Consider the following 27,117-nt stretch of genomic DNA (forward strand, 5'->3'; position numbering starts at 1 on the left):
ATGGTAGTATATGTAACTATATAAATGTCAGTCCAATTTGGCGGCCAAAAATTTTGAAAATGGAGTAAGCTTTGCAAATCAAATAAAGCAATCTCAAGCAAAAGTCATTGCATAGATGCTTTGAATTGGTCAGCCAAAAAAGGTCTTCTTGTGTCATTATTGGACATGGAATATTTTATCATTATTGGACATAGAATGCTGTCTTCCAGCTTATGTCAACGACTCCCAGCGTCAAGCCTCCAAGGATGCTGGAGTTATCGCCGGCCTCAATGTGATGCGTATCATGAAAGAGCCTACTGCCGCTGCCATTGCGTATGGTCTTGGCAAGGACACGATGTCGTTGGAGAGAAGAATGTGTTGATCTTTGATCTCGGAGGTGGTACTTTTGATGTCTCGATTCTTGTGATGGAGTAGGGTATCTTCGAGGTGAGTGCCACAGTTCCTCGGTGGCGAGGACTTCGACAACAGAATGATCAATCACTTGGTTAACGAGTTGAAGAGGAAGAAGAACAAGGACATCAGTGGTAACCCGAACGCCCTGAGAAGGACGAGGACAGCCTGTGAGAGGGCGAAGAGGACTCTTTCGTTCGCTGCTGAAACCACCATTGAGATCGACTGTCTCTATGAGGGAATTGATTTCTATGCCCCCATCACTCGTGCTTGGTTCGAGGAACTAAACATGGACCTCTTCAGGAAATGTATGGATCCGGTGGAGAAGTGCCTGAGGGATGCCTAGATTGACAAGAGCTCTGTGCACGAAGTCGTACTTGTCAGAGGATCCACGAGAATCCCCAAAGTTCAGCAGTTGTTGCAGGAGTTTTTCAACGGGAAGGAGCTCTGCAAGAGCATCAACCCGGTTGAGGCAGTGGCGTATGGTGCTGCACTGCTGCTGTCCAAGCTGCGATTTTGAGTGGCGAGGGTGGTGAGAAGGTTCAAGAACTATTGCTTCTTGACTCCATTCCTATCTCTCTTGGTTTGAGAACTGCTGGAGGTGTGATGACTGTTTTGATCCCAAGGAACACCGCTATTCCCACGAAGAAGGAACTGGTGTTCTCGACTTACTCAGAGAACCAGGCTAGTATGTTGATTCAGGTGTACGAAGGTGAGAGAACGAGGGCAAGGGAGAACAACTTGCTTGGAAAGTTTAAGCTCTCCGGGATCCCTCCTGCTCCGAAGGGGGTTCCTCAGATCACTGTTTGCTTTGACATTGATGCCGATGGTATCTTAAATGTCTCTTGCTAAGGACCGGAATAACAGGGTCACCATCACCAAGTCCAAAAACAAGAGTATACTCTCCAAGGCACAAGAAAATTGAGGCTTAGTCTTCCTATTTGGTCTGTAGCAGTTGAATTCTATGTTGCATCTTCAGCAGTTGAAGTTGAAATTGTGATCTCGCTAACGAATTCCACGGGCGGGCAGTGACCTGGTGATGGATCTGCAAGCTTGAACGTCTTGTGTGTGTCTCTTACTGAACGGCGTTCGAGAAGTACTTGTGCACAAGACCTTATTGATTTCACGTGTGAGGGTATTCCTCCACTGAACTCTGTGCAACCCTGTTACAGACCAACGGCAAGAGGAAGGTCAAGGCTAAGACAGCGCCTACGACATGAGGAACACCGGGAAGGATGAGAAGATCGCCTCAAAGCTCCGCTTGTATATGCTATTCCAAAATTCATGTTGAATTTGGGATTTCTCTAATGAATTCCCCAGGGGGGATGATGGATCAGCAAGCTTGAACGTCTTGCTGTGTCTCGTGATGAATGGCGTGCGAGAAGTAAATGTAACCAAGGAAATATGCCTTCTTAGTATAGGAAGATTACAACATCAGCTTCCTAATCTGAAACAGAACTCATTTTCTAAGCCTATTACAATGGCTTCCCAAAAATCTGCAGTGTTTTTCACCATCAACCTTCTTATCCATGTTCATCAACCTTTATTTAAATGCTCAAGTAATACTTTCAATCAAACTCAACCCATAATAATAGTCCATCCATGCATAATCCCCTCAACTTATGATCCTTAAAAGAATCCAACAAAAGTTACAATTCTTAAATTCAACTGACAACCCTAAAATACAAAAACACTAGTGTTTCATTCAATGGAAATCAAAGCCTCAAACTTGAAATTACATGTGTATCACTTTGTAGCATCAGATCCAAAGCCTCAAAGAGCTCTCCTACAAATCAAAAGTGGATTCAATTACTTATGTTCACTTTCATCTTTTTCTTAATTAATGGTGCAGAAAATACCATGAACTCCAACTAAAAGAACTTAGCAAAATTCATATTTTTAGCTGAATGCTGCAAATAAAGAAAATTGGCCCTATGAAGTCACACTCCTATGCTAAAATAAATCAACCAAACACAACATCAAATACTAAACCACATTCTTCTACATAAAACAAACAAGACAATCTACAAACTCAGATGCTCCTTGACGTTGGCGCTTGCCTCTGTTTCCTATTCATCATATGCATATTTGTCATCACTCTCTTCCTCATCCTCTTCATCTGTATCCTCATCAACGCCCTCGCCTACATACTCAACATCAGTACAAATTTAACAAATTATTATTCTACAAGGCTACTGCCCTTCATTCACATATTTAATACCTCCATCATCCTCTTCTCGATTGGCAATATCTTCATCAAAATCGACGTCTTCTGTATCCTCATCATCAGACGTGTAGTCACCATCACTCTCTTCCTCATGCTCATCACTTGAATTTGTATACTCATTCATCATCACCCTTGTCTATATACTCAACATAAGTGCCAATGATTTTAGTAAGAATTTAAAATATGATCATAGTAAAAAGCTACTACTCTCTTAATTGATTTAATACCTTCAAAATCATGATCTTCGTTTATATCCTCAACTTCCCTGCAGCAATGAATTAGAAAGAGGACCACTGTACTATGTTAAAAATGGACAAGAAACTATACTTCAGTAGTAACCGGACACATTTTTTTGTAAAATGAAACAAGAGAAAGCTTCCGTTAGCGTAGTGATTTTTATGTCATCCTTGTTCTAAACCTCGAATGCGTACACAAAACATGGTATCTTACCATTCTTCTCGCCTGCGTAACTTGCCGCTTCCATGCCTGAAATTAATACCTAATATTCAGAATTTAATTTTATAGCAACCTAAAGCACTTAAGTAAATACTTACATTCAGACAATTTTGATAGTTGTCACAGTTGTCTTGATATGTTAAGACTAAGACATTAGACATATGATTTGATGTGCAGAGTTGGAGGACTAACCTTCGAATTTTGATAGTTGTCGGTTTCTCGTAAAAAGAAGAAGAGGCGATAACATTCAGCGTATTAAGATCTCCCAGTCGTAATTGGCTGACACAAGTCAAGGCTAAAGGATTGCAGTCCTCCAACTCAATCTCTACAGTATGTTCATCTGTCTACAGAGAAGAAGGCCTACGGATCTCTTTTAGTTTGTAGCAATGTTTCATGCTTAAGTAATTAAGACTAGGGAGGCCTAGGTATCTTGGTTTCAATTGCACCAACTCACTATCTTCAATTAGAAGAAACTTAAGCCAACGAAAACTATTCCTTTGTGCATCCCACCGTGAACCCCGAAAAGCGTAGGAACACAGTTTGGGCACACCAAGCCCTGACAAATTGCCAATGGCATCCATATATTCCAAGGGAAAACTCGTGCCACTCAAATGTAACTTTCTCAAATCAGGTGGCAACTTCAATGACCCTGGAGCCACCGGAAAAACATGTCCATGCCTGACCACAGGATTTGTGATACTCAATTTGAGTGTCTTCAAACTTTTAAGTTTTGAAATGCAACGAAAGCAACTCAAAAGATCATTATGGTCATCATACGGCGTATAGAGATAAAACAATGCATTTTAGAGCAAGGTACTTTAGTTGGACTAGAGATAAAATTTCTATTGGGAAAGTATAGAAACGTTGTGCAAGAGCATCTAATTCCCTTAGCAACATGAAACCAACATCTATAGGGATTGGATATTGGTGGTAAGGACCATAGAAAAGGAGAAAACGTGCAGAGGATGCACAGTTCAATCTCACTAAGTTGCAAAACTCCTTGATGCCAAATAACATGTTGTTTTCGAGACATAAGCCACGCTGACCTTTTAGACTTTCTTCAGAGGCATCAGCTAACTTATTTAGGACATGATAAAACTTGTTCTTACTTGCTTCTCCTCTACACACGTGCCGCCATGAAGAATGAAGCCGACAAGTTTTATAGTCGCGAGTGTATACATTATGAGAATTTTTGTTCACGCTCTTTACGGTGTATAAAATAAGACTGTAGTCGGTAGCTAGCATATTCAACCATCTGCCATAAGTGGGTAACAACCCCTCAGCAGTCAACATATGAATGATCTTGGAAGGGGGTGTGTGATAATCTTGAGGGAAAACTCCCATAAACATTAAAGGCATTTTCAGATGTTGAGGTAAGTACTCGTAACTTGGGAAAAGTACCTTTGATATTTCATTATATGCATCTGTAAAGACTGAATTTCTCTTTTCTGCTACATCCTTCCAGTAGTCCGGGTCTCTATTATCTCGGATTTTGACAGGATATCAGCAACAGTGAGTATCAAGAGAGGGAGACCTTCACAAAGCTTGGCAATTTTGGCGGCAAGTTTGTGAAGTTGAGGAGGGCAATCCTCATCACCAAACACCTTCTCACATAGTAGCTCCATACTTTCTTTTTCATTCAAAAACCGCATTTCATTGTAAGAAACAATATTGCTTATGTGATCAAACACTTTAAACACATAGCTGCTCGATGGCGACCAGTTATCATGACACTGATATTCCTTATACGTTCATATAAGAAACGTAACAAATTTCTTACTACCTTTGTCTCCCAAACATCATCCAACACAATGAGACATTTTTTTGCCTTTGAGACTTACATTCAAGTAGTGATCACTTATTTCTTCATCTCCTTCAATGGGAGTTATTCCACACAGTTGAGCTAGAATGCCTTGTGCAATTTGATTGATCGGTTGAGGTACTCTGCCTACTGTAACCCACGCGCGATACTCATATTTGCTCTGAATTTCTGCATCTTCGTAAATTTGGATTGCAAGAGCGGTCTTTCCAATGCCTGCCGTGCCATAAAGCATGTACACGTGGCTGAATTGGCGTTTCATAAGTTGGATTTTGAGCAGTTGGAATAGGTCTGATAACCCAATCATCTTCGAGTTGGTTCCATGGAAACCAATGAATGAGGAAATAGGTTGGTCTTGAGGCATATGCTCTACTTCATAAATGTACTCCTTCTCCACATCATCGAGCTTCTGGATCAACGAATTCGCATCATTTTGCAGACTCCGCAGATCAATGGAGACTCTCTTTGGAATACTTTCAAATTGTAGAGGAATCTGTTGAACGAGAAGGGATTCCAATGAGTCTTCAAATTTCCAAATTGCATCTTTGATTATTCCATCCAAAGCATTCACCTTCTTCCTGCTCCTGCTTGGACTTGTCTTGTCCAATCTTTCCAGAGTTTCTTCCCATGGCTCCAGCTCATTGTACACGGTATCTAAGATTTGTTGAGAGCCACCAACAAGGCTAAAACGAGAACAACGTAGAATATTGTGAATTGTATTCCTAAGAGAATCCACAGCACCATAAGCCGTCATTTCTCTGATTATATGTGTGAATTGTGATCAAAGCAGTGATATGAAAAGAATGGAGAAATCTGAATAATGCTAGTAATTAAAAATCATCGGTCCAATTTCTTAACGATGGTAATCGAGAGAGGCGAGATTCTTAGGGCAACTCATATTGAGAAAGCTTTTGGGAGAAGATAATTTTGTATTTCCGTTTGATATGTTTACACTGTAATTCACTACCTTATTATATAGGTGTGAATTTTATCTATCTATGGAAAATACAATATTTTGTAATCAATCTATTCTAGGACAATAATTCACTCAATTATCCTCCAATTATTCTCCCTAATCTTCTTTCAATTATCTTCATTTGATAGGTTTTGACACTCCCCCTCAAGTTGAGCAATGGTATCTCCGATGCTTAACTTGCCCAATATTTCTTTGAAGACTTTCGGGTGAACTGCTTTGGTCAATATGTCTGCAAGCTGTTCTTCAGAGCGAACAAAAGGGAATTCAATAATTCCTCCTTCTAGTTTTTCTTTGATTAAGTGCCGATCAACTTCCACATGCTTAGTTTTGTCGTGTTGTACTGGATTTTCTGAGATACTAATAGCCGCCTTGTTGTCACAGAACAATTGGCTTTTTCGAGTAGGTGGGAAGCCAATTTCTGTAAGCAATCTTCTTAGCCAAAGAATTTCCGTGAGTCCACTTTTTATTCCACGGAACTCCGCCTCGGCACTAGATAGAGCTACAACCTTCTGTTTCTTACTCCTCCAAGTAACCAAGTTGCCTCCGATGAAAGTAAAGTAGCCTCCTGTAGATTTTCTATCCACTGGATTACTTGCCCAGTCAGCATCGGTATATCCATCAATCTCTAAGTCTTCTCTCTTTGCTAGGAATATTCCATAGCCTACAGTACCTTTCAAATATCGCACGATCCTCAAAGCGGCTTCCATGTGATTAGCTTGAGGCCGATGCATAAACTGACTCACAATGCCAACAGCATATGCAATGTCGGGTCTGGTATGTGAGAGATGGATGAGTTTTCCTACAAGCCGCTGGTACCTCTCCCTGTCTGCAAGAGCAGTACCTTCTTCTATCTTCAAGCCATGATTGGGAATCATTGGGGTGTCTGCGGGCTTGCACTCGAGGAGGCCCGTTTCTGCCAACAAGTCTAGAACGTACTTCTTTTGCCTTAGGAACATTCCGTGTCTGGATCTCAACACCTATATCCCTAAGAAGTATTTCAGTGTTCCAAGATCTTTCATCTCGAATTCTTTAAACAAATTTTCCTTCAAGCTCTGGATTTCTTCTACATCATCCCCAGTAATGATCATGTCATCAACGTAGATAATTAGACATGTTACCTTGTTGTCTCTCCTTTTGGTGAAGAGTGTGTGATCGGAATGGCTTTGTTGAAATCCATGCTTGAACATTGCCTGGCAGAATCTTCCGAACCAGACCCGTGGAGACTGCTTCAAACCATATAAGGTCTTCTGTAGTCGGCAGACTTCTCCTCCTCCAAACTCTTCAGAGAACCCCGGTGGAACTTCCATGTACACTTCCTTGTTCTTTTCTAACTCTCCATGGAGGAAGGCGTTGGTCACATCGAACTAGTGAAGTTGCCAGTCTTTGCACACTGCTACAGATAGTAAGGCTCGCACAGTTTCCATCTTTGCAACGGGGGAAAATGTCTCTTCATAATCTATTCCATATACTTGAGTGTAGCCTTTTGCCACGAGTCTCACTTTGTATCTCTCGATTGAACCATCTGCTCTTCTTTTTATGATGAATATCCATCGACATCCAACTGGTTTCTTCCCCTCTGGCAACGTGCATTTCTCCCATGTGCCATTTTTTACTAAGGCATCTATCTCCTTCTTCATTGCTTCTCTCCAATATTTGTGTTTGATGGCCTCTTCAAAGGACTGTGGAATGTCTTCTTCCTCATATAGGGCAGTTTCGAAGGCCCGAGCCATTTCTGATAGGTGACCTTTAGCAATATTAGACACTGAGTATTTTGCCTTTCTCCCTTTCCAGTCAGGTGAGTATCGCCGAGGAGGGATTCCTCTTGTTCTCCTCAGGGGCAACTCGTATGGGTTTCCTGTATCTCGACTTCTTCCACTAGCTCCACACTCCTCATTATTGCCCCTATCAAGATTAGTGCGTTCCGAAGGTATATTATCAAACTGTGAATTGTTTACCTCAGGATTCAAAGGCGGGGTTGACGATTGGTCAGTGTTACTTTGTTCTTCGTTCTGTACTACAGGAGTTGACGGCCCGATGGTGCTGCTAACTTCCTCAGGTGGACCAACGTCTATGACAGGGATTGACTGTGGCTCTCCCCCTAACTGGTGTTCCCCTGAATGTGGCTCTCCCCCTAAATGGTGGTTTTCAATATCTGGTAGCCAATCTAGGAGGTCGTTGTTTGGACTATCGGCTGAATGATGTGTCTCCCCCTGACTACTAGATTGGCTGTAGAAATATTTCCCTTCAACAAAATCACAATTCATTGTGGTGTGCATCTTACGGATTTTTGGGTCATAGCATTGGTAACCTTTTTGATTTTTTCCATAGCCAAGGAAGACACATTTGTGGGCGCAGGGATCAAATTTGGAACGTTCATGTTTAGGAATGTGGACAAAGACCGAGCATCCGAAAACTCTGGGCTCAAGAGATAGAGATGAAGGGGTTTCGAAGTGCTGGGAAAAGGTATCTAAGGGAGTTTTAAAGTTGAGTATGCCGGTGGGTAGACGATTCATGAGGTATACGGTGGTAGCAATAGCTTCGGGCCAAAAGGATTTTGGTACTTTGGATTCAATTATGAGGGCTCGGGTAATTTCAAGGATGTAGCGGTTTTTCCGTTCGGCTACCCCATTTTGTTCCGGAGTGTATGCACACGAGGTTTGGTGGACCAGACCCTTTTCCCTAAAAAAGGCTTGCATGTTATTATTGACAAATTCCCCCCATTGTCTGATCTAAGGATTTGGATTGTGTGGTTATATTGAGTTTGAATAAGGTTATAAAAATCTACAAACTTATCAAACACGTCATGTTTGTTTTTCAAAAAATAGATCCAGGTCATGCGGGAGTAATCATCAATAAAAAGTACAAAGTAACGAAAACCTTGTCCCCCAGTGATAGGAGCAGGACCCCAAACATCAGAGTGTATCAAAGCAAAGGGAGATTTCATTCTCGTATTATTCAACTTGAAGGAATTTCTATGGTTTTTAGCCAACACACAAGTATCACAATGAAAAGAGTTCAAGGAAGTAGCTAAATCAGGAAAAAGCAGGCGAAAATATCCTAAAGATGGGTGCCCTAACCGAGGGTGCCACAGCCAAGCCTGCCTGTCTGTCGGTCCGGGAGTCAGCATCATCGCAACACTCTGTTGGGCTATCTCGTCCACATAATACAGTCCGCATCGCTCAGTGCCACGCCCAACTATCCCCCGTCTTGATATCCTGCAACATGCAAAATTGAGGTTGCATTAGTAATTTACAATTCAGCTCCTTAGTCACATGACTAATAGATAACAGCTTATGTGATAATGACGGAACATAAAGACAATTTGAGAGGCATAATGTGGGCGAAATATTTATTGTGCCTGCCCCCATAACTTGAGCTAGGTCCCCACTGGCGGTTTGAACATACGATTTGGTTCTTGAACTGGTGAAGGTGACCGTCTCTGGACCGGAGAAGAAACTCGGATCCGCTGGTTTAGCCTCTTCAAAGCGTTTCTCCTTCTGTTGGATGCTTCGATCTCAAGATCAATAGGCTCTAAAGGTAAACCCTTAGAGCGTGTTTGCATACAACCTGAAAAAGACAACACAAATATGAGAGCTCAAAGAAAATAAAAATAAAAACTAAAGCAATAAAATCTAGAGTAGTAATCTCTATCTTTACCACGATATTAAGCTAAAAAACACAAATTGTCCCGGCAACGGCGCCAAAAACTTGACTCGATTAATTTTAAACACGAAAAATACCCGCAAGTGTACGGGGCTATCGTAGTATAGGCAAGTCAAGAGTATCGTATCCACAGAGACAAATTGTGCAACTCAAGTACCACGAACCGATTTTGACTACTATCTAGAGAATCCGGAAAAGTTGGTTTTGATTTTGAAAAATAATTAAACATAAACAAGACAAAATTATGCAACAAAAGACGAGTTTCAAGTAAGAGAACGAGGTAGAGTCTTGGATCCAACTACAACGAACACGATGTGAACAACTCAACAACTTCGATTACCCATTTGAAGTCTCTAGGATTACTAGGAAAGCCGCTAGTCTAGACTAAGCCCTCTCTCGAGTGCACTTAACCAGATGATTAATTATTAATATTGAAGTCTCGTCACAATTAACTCCTTAAAACAAAAGGCTCAAGCCCTCAATCTAGAATTCCTTCTCTCGAATGCAAATTATCTAGGTGTTGTTCATTCTTTTATCAATCCTAATTAGGTATCTCTCGATTACTCAAAACTAGGTCAACAAATCCATTGGTAGCTAAGCAATTGAATTGAAAAAGCACAAGAACGGAACAAAGAAATCACAAGAGCAAAGGTAATCAAAAGTCCTTGAATTAATCAAAAGCATTCATTGTAGTCTTCACCAAAACTCTACAAATGATTTAGCTACTCATATCCAAAGCAAATTCACAAGAGGAATCCATAGAAAGAGATTTGAACATAGTAAACTAATAAAGATACTCCCAAGGGTGAATTGAATGGGCAAATCGTCTTCGTCTTTAAACTTGTTGATGAATCGGACTCTTTGTCGCTTCAATTTGCTCTCAAAAGGTGGAAACTGCTTCTGGGGCGTGTGGAAAGTGTGCTGGGGTCGAACCCTAGGTCCTATTTATACCCGGGGCAAAAATAGAAGAAATTCCGCAGTTACAAGCAATTCGCCCGGCCGGGCGATTTTTGAGTAACAAAACGCCCGACCGGGCGTTCTTCTTAACACGCGGCTTGGGCAAAACGCCCGGTCACAGAGGATACGCCCGGTTTGGGAGGCCAAACGCCCGGGCTGGTGCATCAAAACGCCCGACCTATTGCAGTAAAACGCCCGGCCTCCTGCTTTGGAACCAATTTCGTCCGTTTCCACCTGTTGTGACTACAAAAACTCGACAAACTTATCAAAACACTAAAATAAGGGATCATAGATGAAAACTCAAGTAAAGTGCTACAAAATACCCAATTATGCACTTTCAAACATCCTACACACTTGCTAAACTACGAGTTTATCAACTACTCCCTCCGTCCGCGAATAGGAGTCCCGGTTGAGTTGGGTGCGGGTTTTAAAAAAAGTTTGAGTGTAATAATTAAAGTGTGTGATAGTGGAATGTTGGACCTATTTATATTATTATTTGCTTTATTCTTTGGAATAATGAAATCTAACATTAAGAGAGAGAGTGAGAAATTGCAATCAAAGTGGATTAAAATTAATTGCAGCTTCTAAATTAAGGGAACAATGGGGTCATTTTTTATACTCCCAAGATAAAATGTCTAACCGGGACTCCTAATGGCGGACGGATGAAAATGGCCAACCGGGACACCTATTCGCGGACGGAGGGAGTATAATTCTACTCCTATATTATACTCCATAAAATAGACATTAGACAAATAGCCACTACTTAATTTTAAAATAAATTTTTTTTGGTAAAAATTGAAACATAAAAGAGATTAATTTTTTAAGACATTAACTGAACATGTAAATAAAATGGAGAAAGCATAACTAATTAACTATATATTTTCAAAAGATAACAAGTAAGAACATAAATAATGCAACATGAACCGAACACGAATTTAAAGAAATATTAAAGTCGAGATAATAGAACAATGAAATTTCAAAGCAACCAAACATATAATCTAAATAATGTCAAAGCAACCAAACATAAGCCAAATAGCAAACTAAGAACTTTATAACCCAAAATATTTATCACAAATACATAATTAATAGGGTTTAATCGAGTATTAGTCGGGTACCCTAATACAGGTTTCGGGTACCCTAAACCCATACCCGAACCCATAATTTCGGGTTTCGAGTACCCAAACCCCGTCGGGTATTGGGACTTGGTTGAAAATACCCGAAACCTGCGGATTAAATTTTCAGGCCTACTTGTTTGCAAGGGAAACTTGCAAGGAAATCATTTCAGAGATCAAGCTGGAGGGCGAGGGAAAAGCTTCAGCTGGTGCACTCCAATATTTGTGGTCCAATGGCAGAAAAGTCTTTGAACGGGAGCTGGTATTTTGTGACTTTCATAGATGATTCTACACGATTTTGTTGGGTATACTTCCTTAGACAGAAAGCAGAAGTTGATGGTGTCTTCCTCAAGTTCAAACATGAGGTGGAGAATGAGACAAACTGCAAGATCAAGATTTTGAGGACAGACAATGGAGGTTAATACACCTCCAACAGATTCAAATAAATATGTGAAGCTGCTGGTATTAAACATCAATTCACTGTTCCTTACACTCCTCAACAAAATGGAGTGAGTGAAAGGAAAAATAGAAGTATCGTGGAGATGGGAAGATGTATGCTCCATGGAAACAGTTGGCCAAACCTTTCTGGGCAGAAGCTGTGAATACTGTCGTGTTTTTGCTGAATATATTGCCAACGAGGGCACTTACCAATCTCACTCCATTTGAAGCTTGGCATGGTTACAAGCCAAAGGTCAGTAATGTGAGAATATTTGGTTGTTTATGTTTCTATCTTACTCATTCAATTGGAAGAGACAAGTTAGATCATAGAGGGAAGGATGGAATATTTATGGGTTATAGCTCACAATCAAAGGCTTATAGAGTGCATTGTCCAATGGAGAATAAGGTTATTGTAAGCAGAGATGTGGCCTTTTTTGAAGATAAGAAATGGGAGGAGACAAGAGATGAAAATGGGAACAATGAAGCTCCAGAAGTGGCTGCATTGAAGAGCAAAAATAAGCAAAATGGTGAAGTTGAAACTGAGCTCCTGATTGAGGAATCAATTGACCATGAACATGTAAGAAGGACTAGGTCACTTGGTGAGATCTATGCTAGGTGTAATGTAGCATTGATCGAACCAGGTTCCATAGAGGAAGCCAAAGCAAGTGGAGAATGGTTGAATGCCATGAAGGAGGAATTGATGATGATCAACAAGAACAATACTTGGGAGCTGGTGGATAAGCCTTCACACAAAAAGGCTATAGGTGTCGAATGGATTTACAAAACAAAGTTGAGTCCAAATGGCACAGTGAACAAATATAAAGCCAGACTAGTTGTCAAAGGATATGCTCAAGTTAGTGGTGTTGATTACTCTGAATATTTGCTCCAGTTGCTAGAATGGATACTATCTGTTACTTGCTGTTGCTGCTCAGAAAAAATGGAATGTCTACCAGTTAGATGTAAAATCAGCCTTCCTCAATGGTGAGCTAAGTGAGGAAATTTATGTAAACCAACCTGATGGTTTTATTGTTGAAGGTCGAGAGAAGAAAGTCTACAAACTCAACAAAGCTTTATATGGTATAAAGCAAGTTCCAAGGGCTTGGTACAACAAGATTGATGGTCAGAAAAGCTTGAGTGAAGTGACTCTTTATTTTAAACAAAATAAGAGTGGCCTGGTTGTGGTGTCCATTTATATGGATGATCTGTTAGTTACTGGAGATGAAGAGAGTGAAATTCAGAAGCTAAAAGATGGGTTAATGAAGGAGTTTGAAATTACTGATCTTGGAAAAATGGCATATTTCTTAGGCATGGAAGTTCATCAGAAGAAAGATGACATTTTTTTATGTCAAAAGAAGTATACCAAGGAGGTGCTTGATGCACTATTTTTCAGCACTAAATAAACCAGCAAGTATACAGAGTATATACAGTATAGCTAAAGGTCAGTACCGGATATCGAACATGGGGAAGGCAAACACAAAGTGTCTGTCCTCTACTAAGATTCAATTACTATCTGGAAGAACAGGAGATTTTGGAAAACTTTGAAAACAGAAAATATTTGAAAGTATATAACAACTAAATGCAAGCAAAACACATAGACAATCGATAGAGATAAGGGAATCCCAGCGTTCACAGTTATGGTTATACAAATTCCAAACTACAATACCCTAGCACAATTATTACTTTGATAGGACGAGTCACCTAGCTTATGTTCTTGCGATGCAAACGTTGATTACAAGATTAGGGTTGTCAATCATAACACGTAACTCCAAATAGCTCCTAAGACCTTTGAAAAGTCCTTACTCTCAATTAACAGTGCCGTTTTAAGGGAAGCTAACTGTAGTGTCTACTAAGTGGATCTAACTCGCTAGAACTCTCTCACAGTTATGAAGCAAGTTATATTAAATCATACACAATTGTGTCACTCAATCATGAAGCATCAGAATTACTTATAGGGAAGAAACAAAGTAAAAACAAAACGGATATTAAATAGAAAAAGGAATTGTATAACCAAAGTCGTTACTAAAACATCCCTAGAATCCTATGAGTGTAGTTACACATGATGAAATAAAATAAACACATAGATTGAAGGGAATACAATTAGAACATAAAACTAAAGCAAATAAAACTCGTAGGTTGAATCCTTGTCGTTCTTGATGTTCTTGAAATCCTTCTCCAACTCCTTGCACTAGTGAAGTACTCTAGCTTTTGATCTCTATGAATTATTTTTCAAGTAGAAGCTCTTTGATTAGAGTTGGAGGAGGAGTCTTGGAGACTCCCCTTTTGGGGGCTATGGAAGGGTTGAATTCTATGAATGAGGTTATGGGGTATATATAGGCTTTAGAAGGACTTAAATTTGGTAATAAGTTTCCTCCAAGCATTAGGAAAGATGTAATTTTCGTTCCCCATAGTAGAAGGATGAGATTTGGCTTCACAAGGTAATATCTTCTTTCCTTCTTCAAATTTCCGCCTAGACTGCAGCTGGCAGCTTTGCGCGACTTTGGTAGAACGGCCATAACTCTCTCTACAGAACTCCGATTGCGGTTATTCTTGTACCATCTTGAAGCTATTTTCAATACGAAGAGAATTATGTGTAGAACACCCTGATCGGACTTCTGGATCGCCAGAAAAATTGAGTTTGAAAACAGCTGTCGCGCGTCGCGTTTTTGTGGCGGGCCGCCGCACCTTGACCGGCGGTCGCCGCGCGCAGTCCAGAAGCTTCTGACTCTTTGTGGCGGTCGCCACGCACTTCCCGGCGGTCGTCGGGCGTGTCTTTGTCTTCCCGGCGGTTGCGGCGGTCGCCGGAGAAGCTCCAGATTTGCTACTTCGCGTTTTTACTCCCTTTTTAGGCTCAAATATGCACATTTCTTACAAAACATGTCAAAATACCAAAATAGATAAAATATGCAAATAATGGACATGTAATGCAACTTTGACATTAAAAACGGACCAAATAATGGCATTAAAACAATGCAAAATCCGAGCGTATCAGTGCTGAAGCGTTTCAATATGAGTGAATGCAAGTCAGTTTCAACTCCAGCAAATCAGAAGGTGAAGTTGAGCAGGAGAAGCGAGCAGGAGTCGAAACTGGAAAGTATACAGGAAGATGGTGGGATGCTTGATGTACTTAACAGCTACCAGACCAGATATTCAACATGCTGTGAGTATTCTATCTCGATTTCTTCACTGTGCAAATGAAGAACATCTTACAGCAGCAAAGAGAGTACTTAGGTACTTGAAAGGAACTCAAGGCTATGGTGTGAGATTTCTGGAAGTTCAAGAAATGAAGTTGGTTGGCTATGTGGATAGTGATTGGGGTAGTTCAGCAGAGGACATGAAGAGTACAACAGGTTTTTGTTTCTCTTTGGGATCAGGATGCTTCTCATGGAGCACAAAGAAGCAAGAAGTAGTTGCACAATCCACTGCAGAAGCTGAATTTGTAGCAGCAGTGGCAGTTGCTAAACATGTTGTTTGGCTAAGGAAATTGTTGTGTGATCTGGGCATGAAGGAGAGCAATCCAACAATACTACATGTGGACAACCAATCAACTATTGCCATTTCACAAAATTCAGTGTTTCATTGCAAGATAAAGCATTTCAAGCTAAGGTTCTACTATCTTAGAGAAGTGCAGCAAGATGATGAAGTGAAGTTAAGCTACTGCAAAACAAAAGATCAAATTGCTGATGTGTTTACTAAACCTCTTGCTGTGAGTAGGTTCAGTCAACTCATTCATGAAGTTGGAGTTTGTCCAAGGGTCTAATCCAAGGAGGAGATATGTGGTGGAGTGAATTAGACCTGGATTTGAATTTTAAGTTTTGTATTTCAAATTTAGTTATTATGTTATTTGAGTCTTTGACTTGTTCTCTGCAGTATCTTTCTAGTCAAGTTTAGTTGCTATTTTTAGGAGTCTTATTAGTTGCTTAGTTAGTGGATTAGTTGCTGCAGTACGTGTCTACTTAAGATCGAGTGATCATCACAAATCAATATTCAAGTTCCACATTTGATCATCTCTCTGTTTTCATCTTTTCTCATATTATTCTCTATTATTCAGAGCAAATTAGAGCTATAATCTCTGCTTATTCAAACAGATATATTAGAGAAGAGAGTGAGAGATTTGTGAGTTTGAAACTAGAGATTGCACACATTGTTTTTTATCCTTGGCTTGGCATTGCCCCTAGCTAGCTAGCTGTATTTACATATTGTATTGAATTAGGTAAACAATTTATGTGTCATCTCTTTTATATTTGTTATTATCTGTATTTATTTTCTGCGTTTCACTTTATGTTCATTTTGGATCTCTTCTTAACATAGGAACTCCAACAATATTAGGCCAATTGTTTCCACTAAATTATTACTACAATGTTAGTCTGAAATTAAAGTTCTCTTTCATTTTTGTATGTTTAGATTTAGAGTAAAATGGGCATAGGTTTGACCAAAAGATAACGTTTAGGACCAAAACCGTAAAATGGGCATATGTTCAGGACCAGTTTTGGCCTTTACTCTTATATTTATCTAACAGTTGTTACTATCACACTGTGTTTGTTATGAATAATATGACTCTCAGTTTCAACATGTTATAAATGCCAAAAATTTGACAGCTATAGAATGATTTTTTAAGTTCAAACAACAACCAAATTTGAATATATTTCAGCAAACAAGTACAAACAAACGTTTTCTGTTAAAATATTCCTTTCATTGAAAAGTAGTTATAAGTATTTCCACAGCCACCATAAATTTATTTTCTTGAGCAATGCTAATTATATTGTTGGCATTAATAATTGACCATGTAACCACACAGATGACAAAACTAATATTAAATGCAGAACGCAGAACCAAAGCACGAAAGCTCATTGTTAGATAAGACGAAGTTCATAATTAGTAGTGCGTATTTAGTTCATTATAACATTTTACGTGCAATATGTTTGACACGGTAGATCATTGCTAGATAACACGAAGTTCATTACTAGCATTATGTTTTTATTTCATTAACATTTTATGTGCAATATGTTTGACTCTCGCAAGATGTTCTAAAATGACCTAAAAACGAACTAACAATGACCTCTGTGTCATGGTTCAAAACTAGTTTTGCATATAACGCAACCCTATCTGTTTTACTCTAAATTTTCATCCAACCTAAAAGCAAGCATGAGAAGGGTTACTTCCATTTCTCTACTTGATTGAGTATTTTCATCCTCATCAATCCTATTCCTCCGTCGGCCGCCGCCAACATTATTCCTTTTTCCGACACCACCAACTCCCCTGTAAGGGAAATGACAAATGACAGCTTGGGGTGCAGTTATTTCTCTTAAGAATACAATTCTGCATATGCTGAATTCTTCTTACATCAACCTTGTTGAGCCCTCTCAATATATCTTTCGACTCGCCTACGACGAGCTTGAACCATTGCAAGACATCCTCAAACGCCTTGACAACACGAGCGTCAGCAAGAGCAGGACGAAGGTGAATGCTTTGGATAAACGAATCAAAGATACGATATGGAAATTCGAAGACACACTCGATTCCCTTATCCAGGAGCAGATTCTTTTGCAGATTCCGGACCCTGATCCACACCAACTAGAATCAATAATTAGCATCCACAGAAGAAGAAGACGAAGAAGAGGGTATAAAGATGTAGCAAAGTGGCTCAAATCAAGAAGAATGATGAATGAACATCATCAGCCTTCACAATATGAAAGAGATGGCTTGTTATTCTACATTGATTTGACGGAAACGCTTGACGATGCCGTTTCGTTCATCCAGAAAGTCAGAGATATGAAGGAGGAATACATTGATGAATTAGCCATCATGTCTGAGGAGAAAGAAGAAGAAGAAGACGAAGAATCCATTTCCTCGAGATTTGGTCCTCATGGAACCAAGCCAAAGATGATTGGATTATCGGATCAATTCCAACAACTCAAAAGCAAAGTTATTTGTGATGGCAGGAAGCGTCTGCACGCGCTTGTTGGAATGGCCGGGGTTGGGAAGACGACTCTTGCTCGGGAAATATACGATGATCCCGATGTCATCAGCCATTTCGAGTGTCGTGTGTGGGTCTCAGTGGGGAGAAAAGTCCAACACAATCAAGTTTCAAGAGGCATTCTAGCTCAAATGTGTGGAGCTACACATGTTGAAGGAAGATCGAAAACCGAGATGAAACGGAGCTTGGAGGGAAAGAGATGTCTCGTTGTGTTGGATGATATATGGGACAACCAGGTTTTGAAATCCTTGATGAGTTCCATACCAAGGGCCAAAGATAAGTCAATTTTATTCTTGGTAACTGCTCGAGATCTCAAGGCGATTCCAGTGCTTAATCCTTTGTTTCAACCGCCGTTATCGAGTGATTCTTTTATGAAGGTGAGGTTTTTGAATGAAGGAGAGAGCAAGGAACTACTACTCCACAAGGTGTTTGGTGACGAGGATTGCCCTATTCCACTTGACAAAGCCGCTACCAAAATTGCCGAAAAATGTGAGGGTCTTCCTCTTATGATAGTCACAGTGACAAGCATCCTATCAAAATTCAAGAATAGAAATCCAAAATACTGGGATAAAGAAGAGAAGAGAGAAATTCAGTCTTCACAAATGCATATAAAGGTATATCTAAGGTACTTTTCCCAAGTTACGACTACTTACCCAGGATCTTAAAATGGCTTTTCTCTATATGGGTGTTTTCCCTCGTGATTACGAGATCCCCATATCAAAGATCCAGGATATGTTTATAGCAGGTGGGTACCACCTTGACAGAAGCGAGATAAATCACAATTTTGTTTCTCTATTTGAACTCATCTGATAATCCAATCATCTTAGAGCTGGTTCCATGAAAACCAATTGATGAGGTAATAGGTTTGTCTCGAGGCATATTCTCTACCTCATAAGCGTACTCCTCCTCCATATCCTTGAGTGTCTGGATCAAGGAATCCGCATCATTTTGCAGACTCTGCAGATCAATGGAGACTATATCTGGAAGACTTTCAAGTTGTGAAGGAATCTGTTGAATGAGAAGGAATTCCAATGAATCTTCAAATCTCCAAATTGCATCTTTGATCATTCCATCCAAGCCATTCACCTTCTTCCTGCTCCTGCTTGGGCTCGTCTGGTCCAATTCTAGCAGAGTAAAATGCAATGGATACAGCTCGTTGTACATGACATCTATGATTTGTTGAGAGCGACCAACAAGGCTAAAACGAGAACAACTGAGAATGTTTTCAAGTGTATTCCAAAGAGATTTCACGGAACCATAAGCCCTCATTTCTCTGATATCAAAGTAGCTGTGGCAGAGGGAATAAAGTTGGTAATGATATGTTAAAGACTAATGAAAATGGGATTTTCAGCAGAGAGGTTGCTTCATCAAAAGCTGTAATATGAGAAGAATGTTGTTGAAATTGGTGTTGGAAAATCACTCTTTATTTTAAATATAAACCTCTTTATTTTCTATTAAATATAAACCCCATATATTTATATTAAATATAAACTCTTTATTTTCTATTCGGTCCCTCATCAATTAGAAAATCACTCTATGGTATCTACACTTATTTCCATAACAATTAAATACACTTTAGTCCAAACTTTAATCTTTAATAGATCACTTTAATTGGACAACTAAAAGATAGTCATACACATTAAATTAGTAACGTGGAAGCCCAAATTTCTAACAATTGGCACTCAAATTTGAACCTAATTGTCCCGGATTGAAGGCTTTTTACTTGTCTTTATCACTTTTAAAATGTTATTCTAATACTAGTGATCATAACGTAATAAAATATGTACCACTATGAATCTTTATCAAACTTCTTTTGTCTGTAAATGCTTTTTATAAAATATTCAAAGATACGAGATGGTAATAGATTACGAATAATTTTTTTTTTCTTTTGAAAATTCAAAACAAAGACTCATAAGGTCTTCGGCCCAATCCATTTTCCCTTGCCCAATAATAAATTAATATTGGGCTTAAGCTTTATTTTAGGGCCTTGCTGAACAATGGGCTGGGCACCTGGTGGTGATAACAGATCCCAGGCCTAACACAAGTTGTTGAATTCGTTGAGAAAATTCATAGCAGCAGATTCAAAGCCTCGAAGAGCTCTCCTGCAAATCAATCATGGATTACAGCTTTCAACCACTTAGAATCATATCTTTTGATTAATCAATGTTGCAGAAAATACCTTGAAAACTTCTAAACACAGCTTCTTACTTCCCAAGTCACCCAAAATCTTAATTTTTTGTTAGGCATTTCATCGAACAGTTCGAACTTTTTTTTTTGTTTTAGCCCCTTGGGCCTACGTTGAGCCCACACCTATGGGGCCTATGTTAAAGCTCATGCCAATGGGCCCCACAATAAGGCCATATCTACTGGGCCAATACTAAAGATCATGTCATTTGGGTTCATAATACATTAACCATCATTCTCTTCCTAATTATTTCCACACCATAATGGCATAATATATATTGTTACACTAATTATTTGTATGTTAGGAAGAAAATAACAAAATTATTCGGTTACTTCAGTAGTTTTATTACTCTTTACATACATTATTTCATTCAAAATTAAATTAGATAATTTACTAGCAATTCTTTTATTTGTGTAGTACACTTTATTAGATTACTGCACTTGGTATATTTTGAAAATGACTAAACTCAATTATTTAATTGAAAAATTAGTACAAGTCGAATTACCATTTTTGGTCACTGAATTTTTAGTTCTCATAATCTGTATCCTCATAATCTTCTTCATTCCTTTGTATCCTCACAGTTCTCATATTCTTCATCATAGTTCTCTTCCTCTAATTCCTCGTAATCCTCATAATCTTCTTCATCGTCCGAATCCTCTTCCTTAGTACCCTTATAATCTTCTTCGTCTGAATCCCCCTCCTAAGTAACCTTATTATCTTCTTCGTCCGAATCCTCTTCCTCAGTATCCATATAATCTTCATCATCTTCAGTATCCTTATAATCTTCATCGTCCGAATCCTCTTCCTTGGTAACCTTATAATCTTCATCATCGTCTGTATCAAGGAGGTAAGATGTGTTAATTTGATGTATTGGTAACTTATCTTGATTTAGATTGTTAGTCTAAAAATGGCTTTAAGTGTAAAAATGGATTTAGTGAGAATTAAAAAAAAATGATAAATGTACAATCTCTCCATAACATTCACCATCCTCTGCCCAATTGGAAATTTCATCAAAATCATCCCCTTTGTTTGTATCCCCATCGTCAGAGATGTATATCTGCAGTAATGATTTTAAAAGAGCACGATTGGGCGTTAAAAGTTGAACAAGAAACGATAATTTATTATCATTTAAATTTCAAGACGAAGTTTCTAGTCTTTTTTTGATTTACATGTGTTTGCAGCAGCCCACGAGAGGATTGGAAATGTGTTGAATTGTTGAATCTTGAATTTCACGTGAAATTTTCATGGTCACAAGTTGTGACTGGTGATTGTTACAAAATGAATGTCCTTAAGTCTCCCACCGTGACAAAAAAAAAAAAACCAATTTTACTAATTATTTAATAAAACCCCAAAATTCATAGGCTACCATACCTTAAAAAACAAAATAAATTAAATTAGGCCTGAAGTTTATTTAGGCCCCTCATGCAAAGCCCAAATTACAAAACGGAACGTGATTATTGGGCCCATATATATAGCCCAATTGAAACACATTTATACTGACGCAAAATATCAGGAAACTATTTAAAAATTTATTTTTCTTACAAACTTTAAACTTTACGTATAATCATCACATACGATATGCTTACCACAGAAAATGAAATTGATGTGATTACAAAATCTTTAGAAGACGAATATGATCATCTATCTCATTTTATTATAGTCAGATTTCATTGCCGATGAGAAAAATTCGACAACTATTTAAATTCATGATATTATATGTTAAATTTAAAATTTATGAGAATTTTTTTTTAAAAACAAATTCGTGATATTAGGCGCCAATGTCCAATTTTTAAATGCCAAATGAGTATTATTATTCAATCAAATTCAACCCATAACAATATTCAATCCATACCTAGTTCACTCAAGTTACTCATTTCCTGTAAATTGGTCGCATATATGGGCAATTCATTTATTCAAGGCCCATCAAGTATTTTTTTACAAGGCCCATCAAGTAATGAGAGGTTCCACATGATCAGCTTGCCAGAAATGCCATAGCCAAGGGAGTGAAAAAGGTCAGCAGTTTTTCCATTTCCAAATTTATGCCCTCTTTATTTTCTTGGTTATATGTTTAGGTTCTATTGAAAACTTGGGAATAATGGCGTCAATTTTACCGTTTCATGAGAAATTTGGGAATAATTTTGATTTTATTGTTTCATGACTGATTTTCTTTGCGAATATTCTGATGTATCTTAGTTCTAAAATTGATGAAATGTTGTATAATTCTGTTTTGCTTTTCAATTGTGCTGCTGCAATAATTTTTTTTTTTGGTTTTATGCGGTGTGGAAGCTGGTTTCCTGCTTGGGTTAAGTAGTAGCTGTAGCTGTTTAATGGGTTCAATGCACACTCTCACTTATCACTAAGCACTGTTTTACTCTTTGCTAATTAATCCAACATAAATTCAGGTCACAACCCAATAATACATACTGATTATTCAGGCATTGGTATTCAAACCAAAATACTTTGATTGACTTGAGTATTACTTTGTAGCAGCTGATTCAAAGCCTTGAGAAGCTCTCCTGCAAATCAAAACTGCATTACTACACTTTTCTTTACATCTTTAGCTGAATACTGCAAATAAAGAAAAATTTCCCTATGAACTCACATGCTCTTTGACATTGGCATAAGCCTACCATCTTCTTCAACACACCCCTGCCAAAAACAACCAAACACAACATCAAATACCAAACAACATTCCTCTGCATTAAACAAACAAAACAAAACAATCTAAAACTCACATGCTCCTTGATGTTGGCACTTGCTTCGGTTTCCTGTTCCTCATACGAATATTCATGATCATTCTCTTCCTCATCTTCGTCATTTGAATCCTCATCAGCACCCTTGCCTATATACTCAACCTTACTGTCAGATTTTCAATAAAACAATTTAAAGATGATCATCCACATATATAATACCTTCATCATCCTCGTATGTATCCTCGTGATCGTATGTGTATTTCCTATCATTCTTTGCTCATCCTCCACATTTGCATCCTCGTCCTCGCCTGTATCCTCAACATTAGAGCCAGTTTTTCAATAAAAAAAAAATTAAAAGATGATCATAATATAATGCTACTACTCTCCTATTTGCTCCTCCTCATACCTTCATCATCCTCTCCTCGATTGGCAATTTCTTTACCATAATCCTCTTCCTTTATATCCTCATGATCGGACGTACATTTTTCACCATTGTTCTCTTCCCGGTCTTTCTCATTTGTATCCTCGTCAATGCCCCCACCTATATCCTCAACATTAGAGCCAATTTTTCAGTAAGAATTTAAAGACACTCTAATTAATTGTTCCACCACATTCACATGTATAATACCTTCAACATCACCCTCTTTGTCTGAATCCTCAACTTCCCTGCAACAATGAATTTGACAGAGGATCATTAAATTGAACAATAATTTATGTTTTTAGCAGTCACATCTTTTTGGTAAAATGAAACAAGAGAAATTTTGTCAGCAAAGTGATGGTATTTCTAAGCCTTGAAATCAAAATATTAGTTACATGAATCGAACCAACTATTCAAAACAACAACATTTGTAATGATATTACCTTTTGATATCAAAACAATTTATATACTTCAATACCCAACATAATCCAAAGTTAAGATTCCTAATCTAACAGCTCAATAATTCATACCACAACTGATTTTGAATGTGCAGATACAAAAGGTAGTGTCGTCTCACCTTATCGCCTTAGGTATATGGTCACCTCCATACCTGAAAATTGGGAGTACATAAATATTAGGAAGTTATAGCAACCTAAAATACTTATTTAATAGGAGTATTATATAACAGCAAAAATGTTGATTAAGTCTGTTGTGAGCCTAAGTATAATTTGAAATCTCAGTCTATTTTAAGACTAAGACATGATTTGATTTGATGAAGGACTAACCTCTCATATTTGAAAGTTATCGGTTTCTCGTAAAATGAAGAAGATCCAATAACCGTAAGCTTATTAGTTCGTGCTGGTTGTAATTGGGTCGCACAAGTCAAAGCTAAAGGATTACAGTCCTCTAATTCAATCGCCACGATCTCAAATCCAAGTTCGGCATATATTGAAGTAGGCCCAGAGACCTCTTTTAGTTTGTAGCAATGTTTCAAGCTTAGGTAGTCAAGCTTAGGAAAGCTACCAAGTCTTGGATTCCATTGCACCAAATCACTTTCTTCAATTAGAAGAAACTTAAGTTCCCAAAAACTCTCTCTTTTTGCTTCCCAACACGAACCCAGAAAGGCGTAGGATCGCAGTTTGAGGGCTTCAAGATATGGCAAAGATCCAACGACATCCATGTATTCCCAGGGAAATCCCATGCCACTCAAATGTAACTTTTTCAAATTACGTGGTAACTTCAATGACCCAGGCGTCACCGGGTAAACATGACCATGCTTGATCACAGGATTTGTGATATTGAATTTGAGTATCTCCAAACTTCCAAGTATTGAAATACAACCAAAGCAACGCAGAAGGTCATTATGGTCATCATAAGGAGTCAGCTCAATCTGTATTCTTAATTTCCTTATGTTAGGAATTCTTCTGGAGAGCTGCGAGATTGTACATATGCTAGCATTCACACCTACAAGTGTTTTGAGCTTTTTTAAAGAAGAAAGATGAGATGGAGCTACAAGGCTCTTTCCCAATATCTCAATATGCTCTAACTCTTGCATATCCCAAATTTGTATTGGCACATATGATGCAGCTCTAAGTCGTCTAATTTTCATATGTGGATGGATAATCAAGACTCGAAGGTTGAAAAGTTTGGATATAGTTGCAGGGAGTTCTCCGTTGTAAGTTAGGGCAAGGTACTTTAGTTGGAATAGGGACAAAAATTCTATTGGGAAAGTATAGAAACGTTGTCTGAGAGCATCTATTTCTCTAAGCAATCTGAAACCAACATCTATAGGGATTGGATATTGGTGGTAAGGACCATAGAAAAGGAGAGAACGTGCATAGGATGCACAGTTCAATCTCACTGAGTCGCGAAACTCTTTGATGCCAAACAAGATGTTATTTTCGAGACACAAGCCGCGTTGACCTTTTAGACCTTCTAAGGCATCAATCAACTTATTTAGGACATGATAAAACTTGTTCTGACTAGCTTCTCCTCTACACACATGCCGCCATGAAGAATGAAGCCAACAAGTTTTATACTCTCCAATAGAAAACTCATCTGATGTTTTATTCACACTCTTAAAGCTACGTAAAACAAGACTAAAGTAGATAGCTAGCTCTCTCAAGCATCTCCGATCATACCACAACCCCTCCGCAGTGAGCATGGTGATGATCTTGGAAGGAGGGGTGTCATAATCTTGAGGGAAAACTCCCATAAACAGAAAAGGCATTTTAAGACGTTGAGGCAGGTAATTGTAGCTTGGGAAAAGTACCTTTGATATTTCATTATATGCATCTGTAAAGACTGAATTTCTCTTTTCTGCTACTTCATTCCAGTAGACGGGTTCTCTGTTATGCACGGATGTCGATAGGATGTCAGCAACTGTGACTATCATGAGAGGGAGACCTTCACAAAGCTTGGCAATTTTGTTGGCGGCTTTGTGAAGTTGAGGAGGACAAACCTCATCACCAAACACCTTCTCACATAGTAGCTCCATACTTTCTTCTTCATTCAAAAACCGCACCTCAAGCCAAGGCTCATTACTTATACCAACATTCATTGATTTTCGATGTCGTCTAGTAAGCAAGACAAGAATGCAACCATATTTTGTGTATGGTAAAGAATCTTTAAAGAAATCCCATACATGTGGCTCCCAGACATCATCCAACACAACGATGCAATTCATGCCATCCATTCTTTCCTTCAAGTAGTCATCTCCTTGTGTAGTTCCACACAGTTGAGCTAAAATGCCTTTTGAAATTTGACCGGCCGGTTGAGGCACTCTGCCTACGGTGACCCACGCGCGACACTCAAATTTGCTCTGAATCTCGGGATCTTCATAAATTTGCATAGCAAGAGTGGTCTTCCCAACGCCTGCCGTTCCATAAAGTGAGTAGAAATGATACCCGCGACGAGATTCTCTCATAAGATCGGTTTTGAGGAGTTGAAGTTGGTCTGATAACCCCGTCATCTTTGAGTTGGTTCCATGAAAACCGATGACTGAGGAAATAGGTTCGTCTTCAGCCATATTATCAACTTCATAAACGTACTCCTTCTCCATATCCTTGAGCTTCTGGATCAAGGAACGAGCATCATTTTCCAGACTCAGCAGATCAATGGAGACAATCTCAGGAAGAGTTTCAAATTGTGAAGGAAGGTGTCGTGTAAGAAGGGATTCCAACGAGTCTTCAAATTTCCAAATTGCCTCTTTGATTCTTCCATCCAAAGCGTTCACCTTCTTCCTGCTCCTGCTTGAGCTTGTGTAGTCCAATCTTTTCAGAATTTCTTCCCAAGGCCCCAACTTATCGTATACGTCTCTTAGGATTTTGTTAGAGCGACCAACAAGTTTAAATCGAGAACAATAGAAAGTATTGATAATTGTGTTCTTAGCAGAAAGAACAGCACCAAAAGTTGTCATTCTTCTTATTTGAGAGTTGGTGGTGGTGGAATTTTTGAGATTATCTTTTATCAGTTGCTCTCTAAGTCCACAATTAGATGTTTTAATAGGAGTATTTCCTTTTTTTTTCCAGTTAAATATTCCATTTTATTTTATTTATCACTACCTCCTTCATTCCGTCATTAAATGCTCATTAGTACTCCCTCCGTCCCATAGTACTACTAATAGAGTCATTTTGCAATTTTTGCTACGTTCCATAGGAGTGGAGTCGTTAAAAGTCAACACATTTCTTGCACGACCCGTCTGAATTCAATTTTCTTATTTTTTTTATTTTCTTCATTTGTTCTATAAATGTGGAGGTTTAATTTTGTGCTGATTTTATGAAATGAAGTGAAGGGAGGGAGAAAAATAG

The 27,117-nt window shown here is 38.7% G+C and overlaps 1 protein-coding gene and 1 pseudogene across 2 annotated transcripts; one reads left to right on the forward strand and one right to left on the reverse strand.

Annotated features, from left to right (window-relative positions):
• Positions 1 to 1,853, forward strand: LOC125189395 (annotated as a pseudogene).
• A 20,672-nt stretch (positions 1,854 to 22,525) lies between these two features.
• On the reverse strand, positions 22,526 to 26,764 carry LOC125208862 (putative late blight resistance protein homolog R1C-3). Of its 2 annotated transcripts, XM_048108360.1 has the most exons (8): positions 24,094 to 26,764; positions 23,886 to 23,918; positions 23,519 to 23,556; positions 23,297 to 23,431; positions 23,110 to 23,198; positions 22,933 to 23,039; positions 22,800 to 22,846; positions 22,526 to 22,713 (listed from the first exon to the last, which is right to left on the reverse strand). In XM_048108360.1, coding segments are annotated over exons 1-8 (3,084 nt in total). In that variant the 5' UTR covers positions 26,727 to 26,764; the 3' UTR covers positions 22,526 to 22,711. The 2 variants fall into 2 exon arrangements, with proteins under 2 accessions (XP_047964317.1, XP_047964320.1); XM_048108363.1 differs by lacking the exon at positions 23,110 to 23,198.
• Positions 26,765 to 27,117: the final 353 nt, after the last annotated feature.

This window comes from Salvia hispanica, chromosome 1, assembly GCF_023119035.1.
Source record: "Salvia hispanica cultivar TCC Black 2014 chromosome 1, UniMelb_Shisp_WGS_1.0, whole genome shotgun sequence".
NCBI lineage: Eukaryota > Viridiplantae > Streptophyta > Magnoliopsida > Lamiales > Lamiaceae > Salvia > Salvia hispanica.